Source organism: Temnothorax nylanderi, unplaced genomic scaffold (assembly GCF_030848795.1).
Source record: "Temnothorax nylanderi isolate EJ_2023f unplaced genomic scaffold, tnyl_v1.0 TNYL_tig0171_pilon, whole genome shotgun sequence".
NCBI classification, from domain to species: domain Eukaryota; kingdom Metazoa; phylum Arthropoda; class Insecta; order Hymenoptera; family Formicidae; genus Temnothorax; species Temnothorax nylanderi.
Window position 1 is genome coordinate 121,068 of NW_027249233.1, and position 20,748 is coordinate 141,815.

Sequence of the window (20,748 nt, forward strand, 5' to 3'; positions counted from 1 at the left end):
TGACCGTATAATTTCATCGAATCTAATTACTAGAATTAAAAGGATCTCGCTCGTGTGTCTTGACAAAGGTAAAAGGTAAAACAAAGGCCAATAATCGAGCAAACAGTGGATGTCAAATTTAAAAGTTTATTTCCATCTCAAATAATATTTACATACTACGTACGTCTAATATTTTATTACATTATCTTTAATTTATTACGTAACTTATGCTCATTTATTTAATTAACACTATTGTCGGCTGAAGAAGACTCTGTGTAGTTCCAAGTTCGAAATGTCTCGACGTACTTAGTATGTATTATTGAGATGGAAATAAACTTTTAAATTTGAGACATCCACCGTTTGCTCGATTATTGGCCTTTATGTTTTTCCTAGTTACTAGAATCTCGAGTACCGATATACTACTGTTAATGTATCAACACACACACACACACACACACACGCACACACACGCACACCTGTGCGAAACGCACATATTCAACGCTATAAGCTATAATGCACAAACGCGTACATTTGATGACTCGTATGTATATGCTTGTAAGTATATCTATTGAACGTTTCCGATCGTTATATCGATCAAGTGGAAAAATATTCCAAAGACACTTCTATTTAAATGATTACAGAGATTTCGGACCTTGAAATCAACGTACGTCACAACGTTGTGTACGTGTTATATAAATCTGTATCTCAAACTCTCGTGTTCCTTGAAAACTGAGGGCCGGTTGTTCCAACCTGTTGGTAATCTAACTAATAGTTAAATCATATATCTATCTTTGTCTAATGTAAAGGATAAACAAATTAAAGACATATAATATATGATTTAACTATTAGTTAGTTTACCAAAAGGTTGGAACAACCGGCCCTGAGTTAATTGAAAATCCAACTTAACCATCCGTGTTTACATCCGCGTTAATTCACGAATCCCGAATCCGACAACGACGATCGGTTAACGGAATCGATTCACTTATTTCGTAGTCAGCGTGACGCAACATGCAACATTTCGTTAAAAAGTGTGCAGACATATAAGATTGACGAAAAAAACACGAATAGTTATAACGTATTAATTCGAGTTTCTATAATTTCAATGGACACACATCATATATGTCAGACACAAACGTATCTTATTATTCCTTTTTTGAAGGCGATCTCTCCGAACGAAGATCAGTACATCTATAATTATATTATCGATTCTCCACTACGCTATTATTACGCGCGCGCGCGCGCGCGCGCGCCTATCGTATTAGCAGCCGCTATACATTTTAACAATAATATTAATAGCTGGAAGCTGGAACGCATAAAATCATTGCGCATCGTCGACATTGCAACGATCGATTCTTTCCACTTGACGTGTTTCAAAACGGTGCGGTGGTCGGTGACTGCGCCGCGCCGCCACGCGCCGGTAACGCCTTATCATCCCCCCGATAACGCGGTCGGCGAAACGAAAGAACGTGAAAGAGTTGCGACGCTGCGGCATGCGGCATGTGACAAACGCGTGCTCACGCGAATGTCGCGATCTCGCACCAGACGCACCACGCCACGCCACCACGCTGCACGCACGCCGCCGCGTGGAATCGCGTCAGCCGTCAAGTAAAGTGGCTAGCGGCGGGCGACGGCGGGTGTCGGCGGGTCAGCCGAAACACGATCCTGCTCGTGACGGAAAATCATAGACAGGACGTCGTCGTCGTCGTCGCACACGCGCGCGCGGATGCGGCACACCGCACCGCACACGGCGGCACGGCGGCACGGCGCGCGGCGCGGCGCACACCGGTGCCGCGGTGACCGGGCACCGGGCGGTGGGCGCGCATGCGTTCGCCGGAGCCGCGCTCCGATTGGTCGTCGCCACATGGTCTGATGTCAGACCACGGAGACTGTGCGATTCAATAATAAGATGCTGGTGAGGTAGATGCCAGTCAGTCCTCAGTTTGATCGCCCGACTTCCCGGTTGTCTCTCTGGAGAGAGAGAGCCACTCGCGTCACCCTCGCCGTGGAAGAGAGCTCCGCGCGGTCATTCGAAAGACCGCAACGACTAAGGCTCAACGAGCAACGCCAGTCCTTCGTTCCGCTCCAACTTGACTTTTCCCGGGATTGCTCGTCCACGACGTCCACGACGTCCACGAGACGAGACGAGACCGTTCAGCCAGGTGAGTTTCCGCGCGACCGCGCGACCGCGCGATCGATATCGGAGTATTCGGACTTTCGGACATTCGGAATTCGGAGTAGTGCGACTAGGAATCGGTCGTATCCGCTAAAACCGCTTGCCGGCCAACCGAATTACCGAAGAAAGAACCGCTGCGAAGCCCGTCGCAATTCGCAATACTCGCAACTCGCAATACGCGCAATACTTGGCGAAATTAAGATATACCGCGGATATGTATATATCAGACCTATTTGAGAGATCCTACGTGTAAAAAGGTTTTGGATCAATGAATGTACTTTTATAATTATCTCAAATTTATTTTTATAATTGTCTTAGAAACATTCTCTAAAGAAAATATGAAAAATCCTTTCCCAATTATGTTGTCCACAAGGTTTACAAAATCGTGTAAACACTCCTTCAGAAATCCTCCGAATCTAAAAAATTAAATACTATGTGAAAAGAGTATCTCAAATTAACAAATACATAAGCATATTATACAAGAATAGATTGCGTATCTCTTTCAGGAGTGTCAGAGTGATGGGTGTCTTACCGACTACCGTAATGCGTTGCATGACATGAGTGAGACTTATAGGTACGGCAGATCGGGCAGATGCTAATGACTGGATAAGCATGTACGCACGTGTGTAATACATATGTATTACACATATATAGTATATGTATAATAGTATGTAATACATGTAAATAGAGGCAACGAAACGTAAAGTGACTAAACCCCCGAAGCGTAAAAGAGAGAAACGAAAGTTTCCGAGGTAACAAACTGCACAGGCCACAGACTGCACTACAAGCTACGAGCAGTACGAGCAGTACGAGCAGTACGAGCAGTACGAGCTACGAGTCTACAGGTGTATACGGCTATACGCGTACGAATTTCTAACGGAACGATCTAGCGCACTATAGTGCGAAGAGCGAGGAGCGAAACAAACACATGCGTTCAGTTTTACGCGAGTCACGAGAGCGCCACAGTATTTATGTGAATGGTAAACAGTAGCGAATATTCGCGCGTATTCGCGTGTATTTGTAGAAAGAAATCCATCCTCGGACGTTTTTCGTTTCTTATATACTTAAAGATTATCGAAATAGACGACCGCGACGTTATGTTTGTGTTTGTATTGCCGATTGCGTCACAATGTATATAGTTCTAACAAGTATGATGTCAAACTGTACCTGCGAACCTGCGATTGCGAACTCACTAACAGTAGGTGACTCTTATAGACACTCGCGTCGTATGACGAATAGCGAAAGCCTGATGCGCGAATACGTAGAAAAAAGTATCCAACTAAAAACTCAAGCTTCACTAGCTCGACAGGAACGATAAAGCTAGTTTCGCGGCGAAAATTTTTCTCTTTTATTTTAGCCGTGCAAGTGCGTAAAAAAATTTTCTTCCTTTATTCATTGTCAGTTATGAAAATTACGTTTGAAAATTACGACAAAGATCTTATTTAAAATCGAGAGATTGCCATTTCCTTTTACACTATACACTATATAATTAATATTTACTATTGCACTACTTTTCTCTCGTTCCAAGAACCAAGAATACAATTACTGTGATATTTCTCAATTACTAATTACAATCGCACGCACCTGTCGCGAATGCGTGGGTGTAAGCGGTGCTGAACGTGCGTCTCTAATGAAGCTTAAATGATTGATCAATTAACCGAGCGACGATTAATGCGACGGGATAAGGAAGCGCAAGAATTGACCTCTGCCTGCATGCGCGATGACTTTAAAATCCGTCATTTACAATATGTTAACGCGGACTTGTAAAAGAGCTCATTTGGTGACATTAAAGCTGCTGTTCCGATTATTCCGATATTGAGACACGCTAGGAACATAATTATTAGTATACTTGAGTGTCTTTATGAAATATTCAAATATGTATACAATATATACATACAATAGATTTTTGTATATCGTCTCTCTCGATTTTTCGCTAAATAATGTAATTTCATAATAATGTACATGTACAATATGGCACATCTATCGATAAACAATGCCTTCGAGTATGTCAAAACATAACATTTTCGTAACAATTTCTTAATACACATTTGAAAAGAACTAAAGAATCTGATAATTTCGCAATACTGAATTGAGATACGAATTAAGATAACGTCGTGTCGTGTCGTGTCATATCTTCTACAAATCGCTATACTGAGAAAAAAAATTTGTTAATCCGAAAGAATATTTAGTCCGATACGTGCAGCTAAACATTTTAATTAGTTTGAATTGAATTAATTCTTGATTAAAAAATTTGGATGCGGTTGACACGAATGTACTATACCTTTTTTAGTGCAACTTAATAATTGTTGAAACAACTAATGTTTAGTTAACGAACTAACGTGTTTAGTTGCACGTATCGGACTAAATATTTTTTCGGATTAACAAATTTTTTTTCTCAGTGTACTCTTAATTTACCTAACATTATTACTTGCCGCTACCTACTTTACACTTAACAAATATTTGTATTTTGCGTCTGCAAATAGACAGCATTATTTTATATCATTGTATGGAATAGACATGTGCGAGGAAACTCATGTGAATCAGAATAACGTCAAGTTAATGTCAAGTACAATGCAAGTGCGATGAAGAGGCAACGCTCATCACAGTTTCTTATCATCATCCGTACTGTTTTGCACGCAAGTAAAGTGCCCTTCAGTGCTCTATCAAATAGGCAATTACTTGCACTTGAGTGCGCGATCTTGAATACTTGAATGCAGTATTTAAATATACCTATACATAATTAAGAAAGACAGAGTCACCAGGATTAACATCGGTCTAGCTTAGGGCTTAGGGCTTCTGGGTACTCATGTACTCGCTGCGATCATGTTAAATCGTGACGTCAGAGGCGAGAAATGACACGCTGAGAAATCTTGCGTGCCATTTTCAAAGAACAAGCTATTTGGATGAAAAAAACATTTGAAATTGCTTTAGCGCACTTGTAAAATGTCCTGAAAACGGTCCTTTTCCCTTGACAGTTAATAAACAGCTATAATGAATGTGACGAGGCCTAGTCACTATTCACGCGCCTGCGCATGTTCAGCCTGCATGTTCAATCGCGTCTAGACGCTGACTGTTACGGATACTGTTTTCGAAGGTAGCGGAAAGCTCTCTCTCGGAAAAATTGTCCCCGTTGTCGTTGTCTTTGCCGCGCCGCGCCGCGCCGCAAACGTCTAATTAGCAAACACTCGACGTAACGTAGGTACGCGTAATAATCGCGACAGGGAGAATTGAATTGAATTGAACTGAATTGAATTCACGGTTACTGGCGCATCGCCAGTCGTGCGAGTTTTGCGATAATGCGATAACGCAATAACGCACTCGACCTTCCTACTTGAACTTAAATCTATTTTGAGGCTCTCCGCACAAGATTATTCGTAACACGTTTCGTTACCGATTTCTTTGTGCGTAATCTGTCTAAAAATTTACATACGGCTTATAAGTTCATGGCCAGTATTTAACGCAACGTGTTACGAGCGTTAACGTGCATGTTCTTGTGCTGCAGACACTGTCGCACGATCGAACGAAACGAGCATAATTTTTTTTGCTTTTTTTGTTACTTTTTTGTTGCCTTAGCCACAATTTTACTTCTTTAGTTGACTCGATAAAAATAGTGGCCGTGTCAACTTAGATTTATAATTGGTACAGCTACAGGGGAAAAAATGTCGAGCGATAAAATCTGAAAGATGTAATCTATCGAGATTTTCATTCAATTTGTAAAGTTAAAGTGTTGTGCTGGCGCAGAATAGCTATAAGAGTAGAGTTTTGACGGTTAAGGATGGAACAAGAAAATCGGGTTTACTCAGAAGATGACAAGATCACAAAGACGTAATCTATTGAGATATTCGTTGAAATTAATGTTTTATGGCGTTGTGCTAGCTCTCAGGGTGGTTGGAAGATGATTTTTCTGAATCAAGAATATTGCGATCAACTTAGCAATGGAGCAACTAATTAGCAAGAAAATAGCATTAGAGAAATATGTTTTTACTTTTTATATTTAGAATATTTAGATTTTCTTTTTATGACTGTGCCAACTATCAATTTAAGTCGATACAGCCACTCTTTTTATTGAATCGGCTAAAGTGAATAAAAATCGTAAATAAGGCAATCCTGCACAAAGCCAAAAATTTATGTCTATGTCTGCGTCTATGTATTTTGTTTAACCGTGTGCCACATAATAGTTGTGCCAACTTAATAACCAGCTTGAAATTCCATGATGCAACGAGTTTTTTTCCGACAACGTCATTGTAACGACTCTATGAATACGTTTACACGACCACACGACGCCGCGACGGTTCATAATCCGGTTTAGTAACTACCGTATACTATCTGATTCAAAATTTTTCTTTTTTTTATCATAATGATTAAATAGGAGCTTTTTTTTGATACTTAAAGTCCACAATTTCTAGTATATGTAAATACATCAAAAGAGATTGATTTAAATGTTTAGAGTATAAAATAATCAGTAATTTTTTTCGAAGAATATTCTCCATTTTATGTCGCATGATAATGTGGATAGATCCAATCTTATCACCGCACCAGTTCGATGCAATACGTAGAAAACGTTGGATTGACTTTACTCAACGTTTTTAGTTTTTACAAACAGTCTCATGTAACGAGAAATAGGTGTATGACGTTGCGTTGGGGCGACCACAAGTACGATATGAGAAATATCTGCAAAAGTTGTCGAAAAACGGACTTGCGATCGAATATCAAGGGATTTTTACGAATTGTACGTACGCGTGACATTTGCTGACTCCTGAAACTCCATGTTGTGTCGACAGTAACACGTTCCGGAGTATGTGATTGACGAAACGAATATCGTAATCGAATATATCGTAACCGAATATCGTGCCGCGGGTCGCGGGTTACGGTCGGGTATACGATAACTCCTCTTATCAGGATAGTTCGAAACGGCACGTTTCAAATTTTCGTAAATGTCTGATATTTTGGTATCTCTTGCTCGAGATACGTCTCTCGCGATTTGTCTTATATAATTTCATATAAAAGTAATAAAAAAGGTAATATTGTCGAAAAGTAAACAATTCGTGAAATATGTCGAAATATATGTTGAAATAAAATATAACGTATTTCTCTCGTGCAAAGTATGACGTTGCGATATTTGAAAATGAAATAGGTCATTATCGTAGCAATGTATCTTCAATTAATTAGCTAGAAATGACGTGAGTTGAATGATCGTTCGTGCAATAATAATACAATACGTACCTGACCTCGAATTTTGAGAAAGATAATTGACAGATTTTTCAAGAAAGAGCGACGATCCTGCGAACATTCGTCAAGCAAAGTTGATTTATCTAGAAACTCTATTGAGATTACTCAATTAAGTATGTTATATGTCAATTGAAGGTAATCGCGTGTAGTATAATCGCTCGTGGACCGAGCGCGTTCAAAGAGACGGTTAAACGAGATTCCAGAGCGTTAAGATTTCAACGTAACGGATAAGCGTAAATGATTCCTAACATTTATTCCTGGGGTTGGAATGGCATTAAGTTCTCTCGAAACATCGACAACAACATTTTGTAAACTCATCGACATTAAGTCAAATTGATTGATTTGAACGTCTTCTTTTAAACCTGAGAAAAAGTGATCAAAATCGTGAGAAATGGATAATTTCTAAAAAAATGTTGTTTTTTCCTCAAGTAAAAGAATATTTTAATTTAAAGCTGTACTCGCGCATTTCTTGGAAGAAAAACTGCAAAAAATATTGAAAAAAGATCTATTGTTTGTTCGGTTTGTTTAAATATGCTCTAGTATCCTTCAAATGTGCCTCTTCCTTACGTAGATCAACTAGATGTGTCGACAAACGTAAAAACTCGAGTTGGTTTTATCTTTGCAGATAGAGATCCGTACGGAGCGAAAAGAGTTGGATAACGATTAACGATCCTCTTCGGCAAGATGCCTGCTCAATTTGAAAGTGTCAACAGTCCCGTGACGCGGGAGTCCGCGATCGGAAATGGAGTGCCGTATTCCGTCGATAGTGACATCGTCATTACGGGCATATCAGGTAATTGTCAGTCGCGAATGGCCACAGCACGGCTGGCTGCATCGTTATGGGAGCGTAACGCATTGAACAAATAAACGTTTTTTTTCCAGGCCGTCTGCCGGAGTCGTCCAATATCGAGGAGTTTAAGGAGAATCTGATGAAAGAAATGGACATGGTCACTGGTGACGATCGCCGTTGGTCAGCGGACGCCCACGGGATACCGCACAGGTCTGCCAAGCTCAAGGACCTCAGCAACTTCGACGCCTCTTTTTTCGGGGTACATCCCAAGCAGGCACACGTAATGGACCCGCAGCTTCGCATGATGTTAGAAGTCACGTACGAGGCGATAGTTGACGCTGGCGTCAATCCCTCGACCGTGAGAGGATCGCGTACCGGGGTGTTCATCGGTGTCTCTTGTTCGGAAACGGATGACTTTTATATGAGAGATATGGATACCATAAATGGTTCGTCCATTATGAAAAATAATACCGAATGTCTCCTCAGTCAATTCAAGTATTTTTACGTTTTCTACCTACCGCGAGGCAAGATATTCGCTGAATCCAACGATCTTGCCTAAAGATAAGAAAATGAATATAATTATATATATAGAATATAAATGAATATAATTATATATAAATATATATATATATGCGCATATAATGGATGCACAATTTTACGTGCGAATAATCGTTGTTCATATTTTGCTATTTGTCATAAATATCTGTTATTGTATACGCGAGAGAAGTTATATACGATATATCTGCTGACAATGAGAATAAACCGAGAAACTTGCATCTGCTTGCAGGATACGGATTGCTCGGGTGTTCGAAATCGATGTTCGCCAACAGAGTCTCCTTCTGTTTCGACTTCAGTGGACCTAGTTACGCGGTGGACACGGCTTGTTCCTCGGCCTTGTACAGCATGCATCAGGCAGTGGCCGCAATGCGCAACGGCGAGTGCGATGCTGCGATCGTCGGTGGATTGAATCTCGTATTAAGACCGGCGACCTCGCTTCAATTTCACAAACTGAATATGCTGGCCCAGGATGGCAAGTGCAAAGCGTTCGACGCTTCAGGTGACGGTTACGTGAGGGCCGAGGCGGTGGTGGGGATATACTTGCAAAAGGCGAAGGATGCGCGCAGAGTATACGCCACGGTGATTCACACGAAAACAAACACCGACGGCTACAAATCTCAAGGTATCACGTATCCCAATGGTGAAATGCAGAATCGATTGATGCGCGAGGTCTACAGCGAAGCGGGAATTAATCCCGCAGACGTGGTTTACCTGGAGGCCCATGGTACCGGTACCAAAGTAGGTGATCCAGAGGAAATCAATTCCATCGACAAACTGTTCTGCAAAAATAGGAAGACTCCTTTGCTGATTGGCTCGGTCAAATCCAACATGGGTCACTCAGAGCCGGCCAGTGGACTGTGCTCGATCGCCAAAGTGCTAGTCGCGATGGAAGCGGGCGTGATACCCGCGAATTTGCACTTTGATACTCCGAATCCGAACATTCCTGCCTTAAACGAGGGGCGCATTCGAGTGGTCGACAAGGCCACACCGTTCCACGGTGGTCTCGTAGGCGTCAACTCGTTCGGCTTCGGCGGCGCAAACGCGCATGTCGTTCTGCGCAGCAATCCAAAACCAAAATTGTCACCATTATTAAACATCGCCGAATTGTCGCCCAAATTGGTCGCTGTGTCAGGTCGAACGGAAGAAGCTGTGCACACCTTGCTGGATAAAGCGAAAGAGCATCGTAAAGACGACGAGTTTCTTTCGCTGTTACACATAATGCACAATAACGACATCCCCGGTCACAAGATTCGCGGCTACGAGATACTCGGCGTCGATGGTGCGCGGGAAATGGCCGAGGTAGCGAGCTATAACGAGAGGCGCCCCATTTGGTTCATATTTTCCGGCATGGGCACGCAATGGCCAGGCATGGGTCGTCAATTGTTCGGCATTGAAACTTTTCAACGTAGTTTGCGACGATGCGCGGATGCATTGGCGCCCCACGGCATCGACCTTATGAATATCATCATGAACGCTACGGACGAAACGTACGGGAACGTGATGGATGCCTTCGTGTCTATCGCGGCTATGCAGGTCGCCCTCGTGGACGTTTTAACGTCGATAGGCATACATCCGGACGGCATAATCGGACATTCTGTTGGAGAATTGGGTTGTGCTTATGCTGACGGCGCATTTACCGCGGAGCAGACTGTTTTAGCGGCTTACAGTAGAGGCAAAGCGATTATAGACTCCAAGTTGGAACCAGGCGCCATGGCGGCAGTTGGTTTGAGCTGGGAGGAGGCCAAAAAAATTTGCCCGCCCGATATCACTCCAGCTTGTCACAACTCCGCCGACTCGATCACTATTTCCGGTCCGATTGAGTCTATACACAAATTCGTACCGGTGCTGAAGAGCAAAGATATCTTCGTCAAGTTGGTCAACAGTTCCGGCTCCGCTTTCCACAGTAAATACATCGCCCCGGCCGGGCCTAGGCTACGCGCTTCGCTCGAGAAAATCATCCCGAGTCCAAAGCAGAGGTCGGCCAGATGGATCTCCAGCTCCGTCCCCGAGGCTGCATGGGGCAGTCCGCTCGCGCAGCTTAGCTCCGCCGCGTATCACGTCAACAATTTGTTGTCGCCTGTGCTCTTCCAGGAGGCGATCGCGCATGTCCCAGAGAACGCGATAACGATCGAGATCGCGCCGCACTGCTTGCTACAGGCAATCTTGCGCAGATCGTTACCACCAACGGTGACCAATGTCGGCCTCCACAAGCGGGACCATTCGGACAATCTGGCCTTTCTGCTGTCTAACGTGGGCAAGCTGTATATGGCCGGTGCGCAACCTGATGTTTCCAAATTGTATCCGCCGATGAGTTTCCCCGTCGGTCGCGGAACACCGATGATCGGGCCCCTGGTCAGGTGGGATCACTCTACCGCGTGGGATGTGGCTGTTTTCAAACGGACATCGGACAGCTCGGGAGAGTGCGTCGTCCAAATTGATCTGTCAAAAGAAACAGACGCGTATCTAGCGGGGCACCAGATAGACGGACGAGTCCTTTTCCCAGCCACTGGCTATATTTTACTGGTGTGGAAAACTTTGGCGAAACTGCGCGGCGTCGAGTTTGAACGATTGCCGGTAGTGTTCGAGAACGTGCGGTTTCAGCGAGCCACTATTATGCCGAAGGAGGGAACGGTGAAATTCTCGATAACTATTTTCAAGGGAACGGGCGATTTTGAGATCTGCGAGACCGACGCGATTGTCGTTAGCGGAAACGTCCGCGTGTCCGAGACTATCGAGAAGGATCAGCTGAAACTGCCGCCACCACCAGTACCGCCTACCAATGAGGAGACTTTGCCGTTAACTACCAAAGACATTTACAAGGAACTGAGGCTGCGCGGATACGAGTATCGCGATATCTTCCAAGGAATCAAATCTTGCGATAACTACGGCGTTGCCGGCGAACTTTACTGGTTCAATCAATGGATTCCGTACATAGACACTATGCTTCAGTTAAGCATAGTGTCCACCAGCCACAAGCTAATGTATTTACCGTCGCGTCTCCAGTACGCCGCGATCAACCCCGTTCTTCACAAACGACTGGTGGAAGAATTACCAGAAGATGGTGGTTTACCAGTGTATCATTACAAGAACATCGATATCATTAAATCGGGTGGTGTCGAGCTCAGAGGATTGAAATCTTCCTTGGCGCCTCGTCGACAGCAGACTCAAGCCGATCCTAAATACGAACGCTACACTTTCGTGCCCTATGAAAATTCACACAGTCTGGTAGAGGATCCAATGAGAGGAAAAGTGCACGCGCTCACTGTACTCTTGCAAATTATGTGCGAAAACATGATGGCATTGAAATTGAAGACCGTGGAAGTTGCAGGCGAACGAGCTGCCGAAGCTCTCTTGGCGCCGCTTATTCTTGACATTTTCCATGGCGAACTGGGCGCGCCTATCGTAAGTGTTTTTAACGGCAGAATTTTAATAAATTGTTTCGCTCAAGGTGGAATATTTTTCCATCCAAAATTCTTAGTGTCGTGTACGGAGAGTGGCAACAAATCTAGAAATCAAACTCTCTTCTTTGACAGACGACTATTCTATCACTCAGCTATTTATTCAGCACATTACACTTTAATAAATTACATTGTCACAATGTGTTAAGAATTGGATAGAAGCTTTAGAAATAAATGATTAGAAGGGAGAAGTTTGTGCCATTTGAAACAACGTATTTTGTTTTACTAAACTGTTTTACTCGTTTCTTGTATAATATATTTGTATTATATACAGTTTTAAGAAGCATGTGAACTTACAAGTGAAAAAAGAGGCATGTCACGATCGATTATCGACAATCATAGTTTATTCCTATTTGTAATTGCTTTTTTTGCTCTTCTTCTCTTCAGTATTTAAAATTATCATAAAATCGCTTTGTTTGTTCCAGATTGATTTACAAGTGGTCGCAGTTTCTGCCGACAATTACACGGCGAGTTTGAGCCAAATGAACGTGAACGCTGACATCGTAACACAAGACGTGAATAAAGCACCTCCCGCTCAGGATGTGCACTTTGTCATAGCGGCGGACGTTCTGTCCAATCAATCTTATACCGTTCTCAAAAACTTGGTGGCTGCCTTAAAACCTGGTTGTTTCATGCTTCTGGAGGAGACCGCTGCGCAACTGAATTTGAAGACCGCGTTGAAGGAAACGGATCTAACATTGGCCGGAAAACAAATCGATCCCATAGGAAAGACTTACTTGTTGCTGAAGAAGCGGCAGAAAAGCAGGGAACCGATAGTAATACAAATCACAGAGAAATATCTCTCGTGGCTGGAAGATGTAAAAGCAGCACTGAAGAAATCTGACGGCGAAGATCAAGAAGTGCTTCTTGTATCTCAAGGCGAAGAAACGCTTGGTAATATTACAGGAAAAATTATCTCAAAGTTTCTCAAACTCTCTTTAACTGCCCTGTATGAGGAACAGAAGAAATTTCTCGTTTTTTTTTTATTTGTAGGCTTGGTCGGACTCATGACTTGTATACGACGCGAGACAGGCGGTGCAAATGCGCGTTATGTCTTTATCCAGGACAAGAACGCTCCCAAGTTTGGTTTATCCGTGCGGTCTTACGTCGAACAGTTGGACAAAGGATTAATGGCCAATGTGCTAAAAGGAGGACAATGGGGCTGTTATCGACACTTGCCATTGGATCAACCGAGCGACGTGTCTTCCCTACAAGTGGAGCACGCCTATGTAAACACATTGACAAGAGGAGACCTCAGCAGCTTGAGATGGATCGAAGGACCGTTAAGTTACTACCGTTCTGACAATTTTCCCAATATGAAATTTTGCAGCGTATACTATGCTCCATTAAACTTTAGGTAAGTTGTCAATGAGTATTGTTTTATTGATACATGATACTTTAGATAATGAAGACGTGACAAATAGATATAAATTATATGAACGACAGGGATATCATGTTGGCGAGTGGCAAATTACCACCGGACGCCCTGCCAAATAATATGGCTACGGAAGAATGTATATTGGGACTTGAATTTTCCGGGAGAGACACCGACGGTCGTCGCGTGATGGGCATAGTCGAAGCTAAAGGGTTGGCGACCACTGTGGTCGCGGATCTTGATTTCCTTTGGGAGGTACCTGACAAGTGGACGTTGGAACAGGCGGCGACGATACCTGTCGCTTACGCGACTAGTTACTACGCTCTGTTTATACGAGGTCGATTGAAAGCAGGCGAAAGCGTGTTAATCCACGCTGGTACAGGCGGCGTCGGTCAAGCAGCGATCGCCATTGCTCTGCACGCTGGTTGTACCGTCTTTACTACCGTCGGCACGCTGGAAAAGAGAGAATATCTCAAGAAAATATTCCCACAGTTGACCGACAGGCACATCGGCAATTCCCGAGATACGAGTTTCGAACAGCTAATACGTGCCGAGACTCAGGGACGTGGAGTCGACGTCGTGCTGAATTCACTGGCAGAGGAGAAATTGCAAGCTGGCATTCGGTGCCTGGCGTTCGGTGGCCGTTTCCTTGAGATCGGCAAGTACGATTTGTCGAATGACAGCCGCGTAGGGATGTCAATGTTTTTGAAGAATACGTCTTTCCACGGTATATTGTTGGATGCGCTGTTCGGAGAAGACAACGCGGTGAAAAAGGAATTGGTGAACCACGTTTCGAAGGGAATCAAGAATGGCGCGATACGTCCGCTCCAATCGACCGTGTTTTCGGAGCAACAGCTCGAGCAGGGATTTAGATTCATGGCGACGGGCAAGCACATCGGCAAAGTACTAGTGAAGATCCGTGATGAGGAACCGAAGAAGCGTGTATCAGCAACGCCGAAGACAGTGGCCGCGATCCCACGTACTTACATAAATCCGGAGAAGTCGTACGTCCTGGTCGGCGGTCTCGGTGGGTTTGGGTTAGAATTGGCCAATTGGATGATCGCCCGCGGCGCCAAATTCATCGTTCTCGTGTCGCGCTCAGGCATACGCACTGGTTACCAGGCATTGTGCGCGCGTCGCTGGCGCGAAAGCGGCGTAAAAGTCGTCGTCTTCACGGGGGATGTTACGACATTATCGGGTGCTGAGCGCTTAATCCAAGAAAGCAACCGGCTGGCTCCGGTAGGCGGTATATTCAATCTGGCAGCTGTGTTACGCGATGCTCTGATCGAAAACTTGGAAGAGGCCGATTTCAAAACGGTCATTTTGCCGAAAGTCAATGTTACAAGGAATTTAGATGCGGTATCGAGAAAGGTCTGCCCATCGTTAGATTACTTTGTGGTGTTCTCGTCCGTGTCGTGCGGTCGCGGCAATATGGGTCAAACCAACTACGGTCTCGCAAATTCGACCATGGAGAGACTGATGGAAGAGAGGCAGGCTAATGGTTTACCCGGTCTCGCCATTCAATGGGGTGCCATCGGAGATGTTGGCTTAATTATAGGTAATATATGTATGAAATGAGTTTTGTAAACTTGAATCTTGACTTATTCACGCCTTTATTTTATACGCCCCTTATAAACACGATTATATAAAACAATAATAATAAAGTATTATGAATGATACGTATGCACATTTTGCATACCATTGTTCTAGATTTAATGTATGAATACTTAGTACATTTCATGATCACAGTTTCTCTTATGTTTTTCTCCTATTGTTATTATTTCAGAAACGATGGGAGATAACGACACCGAAGTGGGCGGTACTCTACCACAACACATGTCGAGTTGTCTCGCGACAATGGATATATTCCTTCAACAACCGCATCCGGTGTTGGCTTCCTCGGTGTTAGCTGAAAAACATAAAGCCGATGACGGCAACAAGGCTAACCTCATCGCAACCATTGCCAATATCCTAGGCATTAAAGATGCTAATTCGATTAATCCCAATAATAACTTGGCCGACTTGGGTATGGACTCGCTGATGGGCACGGAAATCAAACAGACTCTCGAGAGGAACTACGACATCATATTGTCGGCTCAAGAGATCCGTGGTTTAACCTTTGCCAAATTGCAAGAATTATCTTCGACTAGTGGTGAGATAGTGAAAGAGCAGCAACCTCTCGCCGTGGATGCGACCACTACTGCAGACTCAAACGTTTCGATCAACATGCTGCTGATGCAGTGGCCGAGCAACGAAGTGCTGCCTAAAGAGGCGCTCGTTCGCTTGAAAACAAAGAATTCCAACGGACCGACGTTATTCGTCGTTCACGGTATCGAGGGTCTCGTTAAATCGCTAGAATATGTGGCCAGCGAACTCGAAAGGCCGTTATGGGGTCTGCAGAGCATTGAGCAGGCGCCTCATGAAACGATACCGGAGTTGGCTGAATTCTATGTGAATACCATTAGAAAAGTTCAGAAAAAAGGACCATACCACTTGGCAGCATACTCGTATGGAACTTGCGTCGCCATCGAGATGACTTTGCAATTGGAAGCCACTGGAGAAAAGGTGGTTCTGAGTCTAATCGATGGTTCGTTGGCATTCGTGCGACAGCAATGTGATATGATTGGCAAACTAGATGAGATGGAAAATATTACTTCCGAAGGCTGTATGAAAGCGCTGGCATATTTCAGCATACAACTTAATAAGAAAATAAATTTCATTCAAGTAAGTATCACAAACCTATCCTATCCTTTCTATTCATCTTCTTGTACCTTGAAATGAAATAAGGAAATAGGGAAAAGCACGAGTAATGAGAAATATCTAAAGCACACGTTGAGTCTTATTAGAATGCAAACAAAAGTGAAATTATTATAACATAACGGGTGTTTATTGTTTACGTAAATAATTAATGTTTTTTTTTATCTCTTTGAAATTTCGCAATAAATTATATCATAATAATTATTGAACTTCTAGCACATTTTTAAAATCTTAATCAGTCGTTAGCAACTTTAATAATATTAGAATAATTCATTATCATAAATCAGACGATCTGAGCAACAATAATTGAGATATACCATATAATTTAAATACCTGATTTAGATTCAATTTGCGATGCTTTATTTCAGGCGTATGACGTTTTGAAGCAGAGTAAATCAGATATGGAGATGTTTGACAAGATGATAGAAGTGATAGGCGACACGCCATTTACACAGGATGATCTAAAGATTGCCGGATATCTTTTATTCAAAAAATTGGCAGCTGCTGTATTCTATAATCCGAATAAAAAGATCAAGGGACCGGTCACACTGATTAAAGCTGCAGAAAACTTTCTGCATCTAGAAAAGGATTATGATTTATCAAATGTAAGAAATTTATCTTCTTTGTTCCTTGTTTTATTAAATTTCTTCAATATTTTCAATGTTGCTTTTCTTTTTATAGTTATTTTGTTATAGGGTTGTAAATGAATTGTAAATTAATAATTGTAAATTAGAAGTTAGATGATCACACACACGCACACACTTTTAATGTTTTAATTTAATTTTTAATTTAATTTTAATCAAATATATTTGTTGAGTATTGTAACATAATAGCTACATTCAAAAATAGAAAATTGATGAATTAAAAATTTTCAAATATTAGTATATCTAGGATAGTATCTACAACGTTATCGCGCACGTGTGCATCTAAAAATAAAAATTAAAAACTTAATTTTATCTGTATGTTTAGTAGACATGAACTTTATTTCAAGCTGATAAATTTTATTTTAATCTCGCCACTATTCGTATAGATTTTAGTAGCTTATATTTTTAACATTGCATATATTCTTTACCCTTTTTTCTTTTCAGATTTGCACACAACCCATAAGAATAGAAGAGGTGTCCGGTAATCATAGGACAATGTTGCTAGGAGAAAGTGCAAAGAAGGTCGCAAGTCTCTTGCGAGCGTAGCTTGCGGAAGAACAAAGTTTTATTATATTTGAGAATGATTACGTGGCATATATGCCGTGTTGCTGATAGAACTTAATATTTTCCATAATATAGAGAAGTTGCAAAAACATTGTACATATATATCTTATATCTAAAATTGCAATATTGCAAATACGGCATACTATATTGCTCCAATGTAACTGAAAAGTTATATGCTGTATAGATTGACGTGATTAGTAATTTGCAAGATCCTTTTCGTATATAATTCATCATACTTGAATATTATAGGTTTAAAATTGCGTTTGTAAGCAGTTGAATCGTACAAAATGAGAAAGACACTAGGATAAAACGAAATCAGCTTCTTAATATGATAACTGTACGTTACCCTTTATTTAAATAAAATACACAAATTTTTGTAATTTTTAAGTTTAAGATCTTGTTTTAGGATATATTATGTATAAGAATGTTTGTGATTCCCAAAGTGGGCGAATTAAATATCTATATTATTTAATTTGTATTAATGGTGAATATATAGCATTACTATTTATTTATATGTATATTAATAATTATCCTATATATTTAAAAAATCGATTTTTATTACTTCCTTCCTTTTAATTAATATATAGATACTTTAGTTTTAAGTGGGCTTTTAATTATTTAGAGCCTTTCATTATATAACACAATATAAGTACAATGATGAAATTGTAAGTGACGATAAAATATATCGACTCGTAATTATAATATCTAAAGTATTGATTAAAATCTTTTTATAGTTTTTATTATAAATTCTATTATTAAAATATTTTTGATACATATTATTTCAACTGTCATAAGTTTTTCTTATATGTAACACATATGTAACACATCGTATTTCATCCCATTAATAATCACAAGTTCAATACGAAAAAAATGTATTTTTCTATTTCACAAATTTAACTTTAAAATCGGGAGAATGACTTAACATGTATCTCCTCCCTCTCTCTTTCTCTTGCTTATATATCATACGTAAAATAATTATATTCCTAAAATTCAAAAGTACATTGTACATACACATGATAACACAAATTTCAGAATGTTGATATCTAATATATCAACATTCTATTTAATCAAATTCATTTTCAAAAACAATATATATACTTCACTTATTTTTCTTTACAATACTATTATAATACTGTTCAATTGTGCATTCAACAATTTATGAATGAAAATATCATCGACACTATATTCTATGTTATGTATAATGGAAAAATATTAATGAGATAGAAAATCTTAATTTAACGTCTCGGTAAAGCGTAGATCTGATATCGCGGCGTTCTTATCGCACGTGAAAGATACGGTCAAGGCGTAACGAGTACCAGATTTCACTTTCTCAACTAGATGTAAATTTTCGCTCCCTGAAGTAAAAATTGATACTCTGCCTGAAAATATAGATAAATTAGAGTCTCATCTCCTTAGAATAGATTTAACTTATAACTGACAATGCCTTACCTTTTCTCGGTTCTACTGTAGCATTAACATCGTTTTTGTCCATAAATATAAATCGACCGCCTTCGAAGTCTTTATTATAATCACTTAAATACAACAACGAAGTGTAATGAAACGATTCGTATGTTTCCTGAAATACATAGTTTTATATTTTAATTCTATATTACAAAACAAAGCTTCCTGATTAATAAAAGACGCTACATAACGTCGCGAGAACAAACCTTATCGATATGTGGATGCCAGTATTCGTCGTGTACGGTTCTCGCGGGTTTATTAGTCATCCGCGAGAAGAAAGTAGGTTTGGTTAAATAGATGTTATTTGTATCTATGCCAAAATTATGTGCCACCGCATGTTGTATTTTCGTTTTCACTACCCTATAAGTTAAGGAAGAACCTAACATACATTGTACAATATTAAATAACTTGTTTTTTTTTATATGGAATACCAAATAGATATATGTAGAATGATTTTTAATGATTTGCATACATGTATGTTTCAGAGGCTAAAAATCTAGATTCTAGAAGATAGAAGTGTATTTATTAATCATTTATGATATATACAAGCGAGTTTAGATAAACAACTCGTACTATTGATTTACTATAAACATTCCTCAAATTTGGAACATCAACAAATAATTTTGCTCTAAATTTAAAAATGAAAAAATATTTATACGTAATTAAAAATCATACTTATAAATTGCTGAATCCACGCTGTTGAATATTTTCTTTGCTTCTGGTTGTTTATAGATATTTATAAAACCCTGGCCCTTGCTAAGAGCGCCAGAATGAAGATCCAGGATACTCGCGCCACCATCAGATCCAGCCAAATCTAATCCACTTTTTGCTAGTTTCAGTAAAACATCTGCCTCTGTTGTCGAGACGAGTTTGTCAGTTACAACTCTGCCACATTTTTCTGGTACACAGCCAGGGTATTTTTCTAACTCGTCTCTATAATCCATAGAGCAGTCAACGTTCTGTGTACGACTTACCAATACGTCTTTCTGTTTTGCTAGATATACTTCTTTGCCCTGTCTGTTATTATACCAAACTATTAGCACGACTCCAAGTATCAGAACGCATCTGGACCATACTCTCTGATAGGGAAACGTTACAATAGGTCCATATTTCCTACAAGATAGAAAGTAGTACCGGCGTTAATTGTTGTTTTTATATCCATGGATATTATTTCACTTCTATAAATGAAATAGTTTCTTAATGACAGCAGAGGGAAGAAACGGAGTACGTATCCTCTTTTATTTTGGATATTATTTATTTAATCATTATCTTTTTCAGATGTGGAAATATTAAAATTTGAAATAGGAAAGGGAGGACCGATAATGTAAACATTTATGACAACATAAAAAAATTAGCTTTAATACTCACGACTTAACCGATTCGCTCGGTTTTTCCGCTTTGTTTTCCTCCTGAGCTACACTTTTTTTCTTCATTCTCCTCACCTCTTGCGTCGTCATCGTGTATAGTTGTATACTGGTATATACGATCGCTCTCCTTTATCCTTTATCAGTTTATCTTTATGTTTAATCCAATTTCTTATACCTACATGTCAAATACAAGTGTCAAATTGTCAGGTCTGTCAATCTTCTCTGAATCATAACGCATAAATATCTAGAGACGTTTGGCGCTTGCAACCTGGAAAAAAAAAGAAAACTCTGGGTGTTTACGCGCGATACGCGCAGACGTAGGGGTGCGTTCCGATTCCCCACCTGGGTGCTGAAAATCTATAGTGCACGTGACGTATATTATAGGATTTTTAG

At 40.7% G+C, this 20,748-nt stretch overlaps 2 protein-coding genes across 2 annotated transcripts; one reads left to right on the top strand and one right to left on the bottom strand.

Moving 5' to 3' along the window:
- Positions 1 to 1,892: 1,892 nt before the first annotated feature.
- On the top strand, positions 1,893 to 18,035 carry Fasn1 (Fatty acid synthase 1). Its single transcript, XM_071715767.1, has 10 exons — positions 1,893 to 2,138; positions 8,007 to 8,174; positions 8,264 to 8,617; positions 8,959 to 12,131; positions 12,613 to 13,081; positions 13,181 to 13,544; positions 13,634 to 15,120; positions 15,349 to 16,286; positions 16,688 to 16,924; positions 17,408 to 18,035. Exons 2-10 carry the CDS (start codon positions 8,066 to 8,068, stop codon positions 17,507 to 17,509), a joined length of 7,233 nt encoding a protein of 2,410 aa, XP_071571868.1. The 5' UTR covers positions 1,893 to 2,138; positions 8,007 to 8,065; the 3' UTR covers positions 17,510 to 18,035.
- Positions 18,036 to 18,240: 205 nt separating this feature from the next.
- On the bottom strand, positions 18,241 to 20,635 carry LOC139778024 (2-oxoglutarate and iron-dependent oxygenase domain-containing protein 3). The gene is made up of 5 exons (XM_071715771.1): positions 20,357 to 20,635; positions 19,664 to 20,101; positions 19,195 to 19,348; positions 18,977 to 19,103; positions 18,241 to 18,906 (listed from the first exon to the last, which is right to left on the bottom strand). Exons 1-5 carry the CDS (start codon positions 20,443 to 20,445, stop codon positions 18,758 to 18,760), a joined length of 957 nt encoding a protein of 318 aa, XP_071571872.1. The 5' UTR covers positions 20,446 to 20,635; the 3' UTR covers positions 18,241 to 18,757.
- Positions 20,636 to 20,748: the final 113 nt, after the last annotated feature.